The sequence below is a fragment of the Chelonoidis abingdonii genome, chromosome 20, assembly GCF_003597395.2.
Source record: "Chelonoidis abingdonii isolate Lonesome George chromosome 20, CheloAbing_2.0, whole genome shotgun sequence".
Lineage (NCBI taxonomy): Eukaryota > Metazoa > Chordata > Testudines > Testudinidae > Chelonoidis > Chelonoidis abingdonii.
In genome coordinates, this window is record NC_133788.1 from 18,149,579 (window position 1) to 18,156,976 (window position 7,398).

Below are 7,398 nucleotides of genomic sequence, written 5' to 3' on the forward strand. Positions count from 1 at the left end.
TTCCCGCCCTGATTTTTCATACTTGTTAACTGGTCAGTGGGTGACCAGATGTCTTGATTTTATAGGGACAGTCCCAATATTTGGGGCTTATTTTTATATGGGCTCCTATTACCCCCCACCCTCTGTCCTGATTTTTCACACTTGCTATCTGATCACCCTATAGAGAAGCCTCTGAAGTGGACGTGGGACCAGCAGAAGCTTTTAACGCAGGGTGGATAAATGGCCAAAGCCCCTCGCTGCCCGCGGCTCACTGCAGGGGGCACTGCAGAGGATTGTTGCAAGGCCCGAGTCGCGGACTGGCGCAGGGGGCGCTGTTTCGAAGGGCGGCGCGGGAGGTACAGTTAGCCCTGGCGTGTGGCAGGGGGCGCTGCGCCTCGGAACTCTCAGGTTCTGGAGGTTCCATCGGGAATTGTTACATGAGCGCAGCGTTCGGTATCTCGGACATGCCCAAACAGCGCCTCGAACATAAACAATAGTCACCGGCCGCTGCTGGAGCTGCTGGCGGGGGAGCGCGCTAGAGCCGCTCGGCTGGAGACCCCGCGCTGGTTCTTTGGGGGCCTGCTACCGTCGGAGAAGCGGCTCCAGCCCTTTCCCGCGTCCCCCCATGGAGGGTCTGTACTCGCTGGGGGTGAGCGTGTTCTCCGACCAGGGAGGCAGGAAATACATGGAGGATGTGACCCAGATCGTGGTGGAGCCGGAGCTGCCGGCCGAAGGGGAGGAGGGCCCCCCTTACAAGGGCGGATCGGTGCCTGGAAGCCAGCGGGCGGCCGAGTCCAGGGGGAGGCACGACCCCCTGTCCGCAAGCTGCCGGAGGAGAGGCGCTAGCCCGAAAGCGGCGGAAGAGGAAGAGCAGTCCCCCGGCTCCAGCCAGTGCCTCCGCCGATCCGTGGCCTTCTTCGCCGTGTGTGACGGGCACGGGGGCAGGGAGGCGGCCCAGTTCGCTCGGGAGAATCTCTGGGGTTTCATCAAGAAGCAGAAGGGATTCTGCTCCGCGGAGCCGACCGAGGTGTGCGCGGCCCTGCGCAAAGGCTTTATTGCCTGCCACTGGGCCATGTGGAAAAAGCTGCGTAAGTTACAGGCGCTGCCAGATCTGTTCAACTTCTCCCTAGCTTCTGCTCCTAATCTTCACCGCCCCTCCGAACCGTTATCAGGGCGGTAGCCTCCCCCCTTCCTGCTTCCCCCCTGTCCCTCCCATTTGGGAATTGGCTGGGCAGTGATCGCTCCCCCCTTTTAGGAGCAGAGCAGTCGCCTTTTTACTTCTCTGCCTGCTACTTTCCCCCTGTTCCCTCCAATTTACACCCTCGACCCGGCGTAAAAGGGCAGCACCTGTCTACCCCCCGTGCTGTCCTATTCTCACACCATTTGGAAACAGATCAGTATTATCCTGCACTGAGAACAAGACCCCACCAAGTTTCTCTATGCGCTATTAGTGAGAATGGGAAACACACCCCGGTTTCAGCCATCTCTTTCTTCCTTCACTTTCGATCCCCCCCCCCCTTTTTTTAAACATACTGGTGAGTTACATGCTTGCAAAGTTTCCCTCCGTTGTTGCTGGAAACAGGACACTAACTCTATCATTATAATTGTTTCAGTCTACATGTGGAGAGGCTGCAAATGTGTCTCTGGGGGGAAAATGGTTTTCTGGTTCAATCAAGACATTTGGTAAAGATGATATGGGGAAGGGAAAGGACCCCATGCTGTGATGGATAGACATTGTGATGGATAGAAAGGCACTAGGTAAAGGCTTTGGATAAAAGAGGAGAGGGTGATTGTGAAGCTGAGCTAACAATGCAAGTTGGAACCCCTGCTAAATCTGTTCTCTAGATCTTGTTATTTTATGGAGTTGTGCATGTGGTCACTTCCAGGTTTTCCTTTCCTAGAATGCCCTGAGACCAAATGGGTCCCTTTCTAAGGACCTGGTTGACGTTTTTTCTCAATTGCTCCCTCTCCAGTTCTGCCCATTAATTGCTGATGGAAGGATTCAAAACATGCCTGCTGCAACCGGGATTATTATTTGTTACTTGTTGTTGTACTATTTGAATATCCGGAAATATTCTTGGTATGTTCCACAACAAAGAGCACAGTCCCTACCCTGAAGACCGTACAAGCTAATAATACAGCATGACATAAGTGAATGTCCTAATTATGCAAGAGAAGAGGGAAAAATTTAGGTGATGATGTTATCATGCATGTGATGTTTCCTTTAATAGGTGAGACTGCAGAAGTAAATTTCATGAGGATTTTAAATGTGGTGAGGATTGTGGCTTACTGATTAGTCTGAGGAGGCTTTATGCATATGGGACATCATGGAAGAAAAGCATGAAGACAAAGGGGGTATGAAGGCTGGCAGGGAGAGGGAACACACAATGAGACCAGGTCAAAGTTGTTGGCAGGAGCACTGTGAATATTGGGCCTTGAAGTCCAGGATAAATTAGGCTTCCATGCACTTACACAGCAGGGACCCAATGAAGTGATTCAAAGGGAATGACACGGTTGAAGTAACAGTTGAGACTTTTGCAAAAACATTTTGGATAGAGCAGGGTTTTCAGGGGTAAGATAAGTGTTGGAAAGATCCTGAAAAAAACAGGTTGCCATAGTTGGAGTGGGGGAAAAGTGGCTGTTGGGGCAGAAAGGAAGGAGTGGATTTTAGAACTATTATAGAGGAAGAAGTAGCAGAACTTGATCAAAGCCTGGATATTGGGGAAAAGAGAGAAGTGGCAGGTAACCCCCAGATTATGGGCTTGCATGACGGGAAGCAGGGTGGTGATATGGATCAAAACAATGGGGAGAGAGAATGGAGGAAAAAGATCATGAGCTTGTTTTCTAGTTGTCTCCCTGCTAAGTGTGGTAACCAAGAGTGGTTTTCATAGCGTGTGTAACCCTCCCCCCCCCCCCCCAAAAAAAAAAAAAAAAAAAAAAACAAACAACTATTGACATGATGTAGGAAGCGCTATGAGCAACAACTGGTGAGTAACAAACAGAGCTTCTGATGTATAACTGTTCTAAACTGTTTTCAAGGACAGCAAAAGACAGAACACTGCCTTTTGCTGGTAGTTCTATAACTCCTCTCTAAGTTTTGCAGTAGGCCGTCCTCCCTGGTTTCTGGAGCACAAACTTGCTAGCTTTTGCGGCAGGTGCAAGAAAACTAGAGGTTTTCATTTAATAAAATATTCAGATAAATACTCCATAGTTAAGTCAGCCTAACTCCAATATAGACAAAGCTAGGTTGATGGAAGAATTATACCAGCAATCTAGCCTCTTGGAGAGGTGAATTAACTACAGTGATGGGAAGAACCTTTCCCAGCAATGTAGGAAGCAACTACGCTGTAGCAGTGTGGCTGCCGCTGTAGTGCTTGTAGCGTACACATACCCTGAGTGACTGTCCATGGTTACAGCCAATAAGCCATTGACTCAGATATTTCCAAGCCTACGACCAGGGTCCTGCAAGAGGGATCTGTCTTTGTTTTGTGGGCAGAGTAAAGCTGAGGTAGAGGAGCATTACACTGGATTATAAAACTGCGGCAGTGTGTAGCAAATGCTTTGTTGATCGATGAGGAAAGAGGGTCAGAAAACCAGCATGGGGAGACCAGAAACAAAAGTTTATTTTTTAATACTCTACCATGTAGTTGCACAACTGTAGTAACGTTATTAGTTTTTCTAACACTGTTTTGCCCATTTAAAAAACAAACCAACACCGTTCCACAATTTATGTAGGGTTGTAGTGATATTTTGTGTGGAAGGAAGAAGGGCTTGGGGGTGTGTGAAAACAATACTCCCCATCTTGTTGTTTTATTAAATATCTTGCTACACAGTGACTACAACTAGCTTATGTGTAGTTTAATGGCAGGCTTAGAACACTTGCATTCCCTGGAACCAGCTGTTCCATTCCTGACAGAGTTGACTTATCTGATTCCATGCTTTCCAAGGTATGTGGGTTGAGTTCCGTGTAGTCTGCTGTCTGAGTCTTTTGGAGGAGATCTTAAACAATGAGATCCTGTTTTGGTCTGAATGAATGTGTTTAAAAAACAAAACAGAATAACCACAAGGTCCTTTCTTCAAGAGACGGGCTTTGTTCTGTTGTTCTTGTTCAACATTTCTCTTTTGCCCACTATTGTGCACACTGGGCTGGCTGCACTCCTTTGTAATACAAACTCCAAGGTGGTGTCTGTTTTGTCAGTTGGGGTGGGGTATTTGTATGTGTGACACCTGTTTAATACTAACTTGTAGTAATGAGTAAATTTCTAGTTTGTCAAGCCCGGAAGGATTTTCACAGGTGGAAAGAGTAGGTACCTGTCTTAACATGTCTCCAAACAAGTTTTCAACTTGCCCATTTAAAATTCGTCACCGTAATGGTTCAAAATAATGTTCCTAAATTGCTCTGGCCCATTGCTGTATAGTATTGTATGTAGCCTTGTCTATAAAAAGCCCGATGAAGATTTTTTAACACTGTGAACCAGTTTACCCACTTCTAATTTGGGGGCTGTCTGTGCCAAAAGTATTAGTACATGTTAGCACATTTGTCTTCTGCTGTTAAGGACATCCCAAAATCTAACTCCTTTTAAAACAAACAGATACTGTGTGGGAAGAGCTATATGTGTCTATAACTATCAGGCAGGTGATGGTGTTAGTGCACAGTTACAGCTATGTGATAGACGGACGTTGACACTGAGAATATAATTATATGATTTAAATTTAAATGTTGGGATACAGATCCACAGAAGCGAGAAAACTATTGTTGAATTACATTACTTGGACGGAACAGCAGTTTCCCGTTGTTCCTCTGTTGCTGAACATGTAGGAGAGATTATGTTGTTTACAGGCAGTGCGGGTATAATTCTGAGTGGTGAATGCAACTGTGTGTTGTTATCTCATCTCAGTATTCCTCTTCTGATCACTGTCAACTTAGTGCACAATAAAGTGGTCAATAATTTGTCAACTTGATGTACAACTTTGCCTTTATAGTTGGGTCATCTTGATCTTGCCTTGCAATAGTCCTATAACTGTCAGAAAACCCCCTATTTATAAAGAATCCTACTGACAATCCCTCAATCTTAAAGGAACATTACTAAGACCCCTGGTATGCATTGTGTGTGGTTTTAAAACAGATTATATAGACTTCATAGGATAGCGTAATTGAGCGAAGGCACCTTCTCAGTGGCCAGGTAGGGAAGAGGAGGGGAGACTCAAGGAACATATGGGAGCCATGGCAGTATTTTGAATGAGGGATAGCAGCAGTTGGAACCAGGGGCTTGGGAAGCTGTTGCAGCGTTTTGGACAGGGAGAAAACCTAATGCTGTCCAGAACAAACAATGCATTATGCCTTTTAACTGATAAAGTGGCATGTGCTCTCAGTGCATCAGATTTAGGAAAAATAGCTTTTTGTCCACCATATTGGATTATCTGGAATATTGGAGTCTGGTATAAACACAGTGCACTGGACTTGTTTTGTCAAAAGGAAACTTGGTCTTACATTTCATGTGTACGCTTAATGAAAGGGGGAAAAAAAAGCTTGAAAGATGCATGTTGCTGGGTTGAGATAATACTCAGTGGCAGGCTACTGAAGTCCTGTTGAGACCTGTGATCCCACTGAAACAAATACTGAACTTAAGCCTCAGTTCCAGATCGCCAGATCAGGTGTGGTTAGGTTTATGTGTCAGCACCTGGCTTCTATACACTACAGAAAATCTGAAATTACTGTGAGAATCACCAGTTATCTAACACAGCTGTTTTAGTGCAGTGTATCCTTCAAGGCAACTAGCTGCAGCTCAAGAGTTAACTGGGGAAATGGCCACATGAGAATAGTTGTGTAGTCAGTTGTGGATTCAGCTTCATACTTAAAAACACAAAACAAACCACAAACAAACAGAAAAAGTTAGGATCATTTGTCTGACCATCTGGTGTTGTGGTTGTAGATGCACCTGTAACAACCTGTTATGTCTTTAGTTTACATTTAGCAGGATGAAAAAGAAATGTACATCTTTATATCTTAGTAATTAAAATGGGAGTCTGTCTAGTCTTGGCTTGACCCTTGCTTTGGAATTAACACTGAAACAATTTGTACCAAGAGTCCTTATTTTGGAAATAAAAGTGCATACCTGACTACTCCTGAACCTTTTATTTAGTGTAAGAAAAACAAAAAATACTTTATTAGTGTTTAAAAACAACCATTCTGCATTAGGGTTTATGAAAAGCCTGATTTTTTTATTTTTTTTTTTAGTGGTTAAAACAAGGAAATTGAATTGAAACTGCTACTCTTAACACTGGGCTTTTTGAAGGCCTTAAAACAATGAAGGGAAGAGGGGATCTGTTAGCCAACTTAAACCTGATGACCTAAGCATGAGTGAGATTCACCTTGCATTAGCTAACTTGAGTTAACAACACTCCACTACCCCAGTGAAAATAAAGCCGAAGTCTTTTACATGTGTTCAGCATGACAGCACTTTTCTAAAGTAGGCAGATATCCTCATTTTTTGAAGTGAGAAGAAACTTGAGGCATGTAAGTTCCTTCCCCCAAAGTCATGGTTTTTAGTAATTGATTTGGAGTCTCGACTCATCCACTGATGTCTGATCAGGTCTGCGTTCTTTGAAAGTAGTATTAACAGAATCCTTAGTTCTTTGTTTCAGACTATATACAAGTCACTGCTGCATGTCAGATCCATTTTGGGCTAATGGTCATGGATAAACCCTATCACCACATTTGTTTCAGCTTTTTTAAATCTTTTTTTTGTGTGGCCAATGATAATGAATGTACTGCTTGCCCACAGAACAAAAAGGATTTTAATAATTTGTGTTTACTAGTTAAAACACACTCTCTTGTAGTCTGAGATAGCATGGTCTGAATCTCTGAAGAAAGTCCTATTCTAGATTATATGTAGTATTCACCACTAAAACAAATCAAGGCTTAACTCGCTTAAGCCCCTTAATGTAGTGGACCTAGGTGTGGCTTAGTGAGAGCTTAAAATCATGTGGTCTTGCTGTATGTTTTGTTTACCAATGTGGGATTTTGGTTCAATGCTTTTCATTTTACATAAACGCTAATTTGATTGTCTAATACATTTCTTTATTGCAAAAAAGGGTTTGTTGCAGCTAATGACTTCCTACCAGTGTATGTTGTTGTGTAATAAATGCACAGGTTAAATGGAAATGAGGATTTCAGAGTTCTGACTCAATCTCACCATTTTATGAGTGTATTAAATATATCCACAGTTGTCATGCTTGTTAGACAAAGCCCTTTTGGATCCACCTGTCAGGTCAAATGCAGTTTGTGTTCAATAAATATCACTGGTCTATAATTTTTGAGAAGTCGGCTGCTTCAGAGATAAAATGTGGTATTTATTATGTATTTTGATGTGCTGAATTCAAATATGACAATTAAAACAACTGATTGGCTACTGTTTC

At 43.8% G+C, this 7,398-nt stretch overlaps 1 protein-coding gene across 1 annotated transcript in view; it reads left to right on the forward strand.

The window, feature by feature from the left end:
- Nucleotides 1–384: 384 nt before the first annotated feature.
- PPM1D (protein phosphatase, Mg2+/Mn2+ dependent 1D) overlaps nt 385–7,398 on the forward strand; it is a 40,165-nt gene continuing 33,151 nt past the window's right edge. The window contains exon 1 of the mRNA XM_032779328.2: nt 385–1,067. Within this exon, the coding sequence (XP_032635219.1) occupies nt 605–1,067 (463 nt within the window). The 5' untranslated portion in view covers nt 385–604. The remainder of the gene's footprint in view (nt 1,068–7,398) is intronic.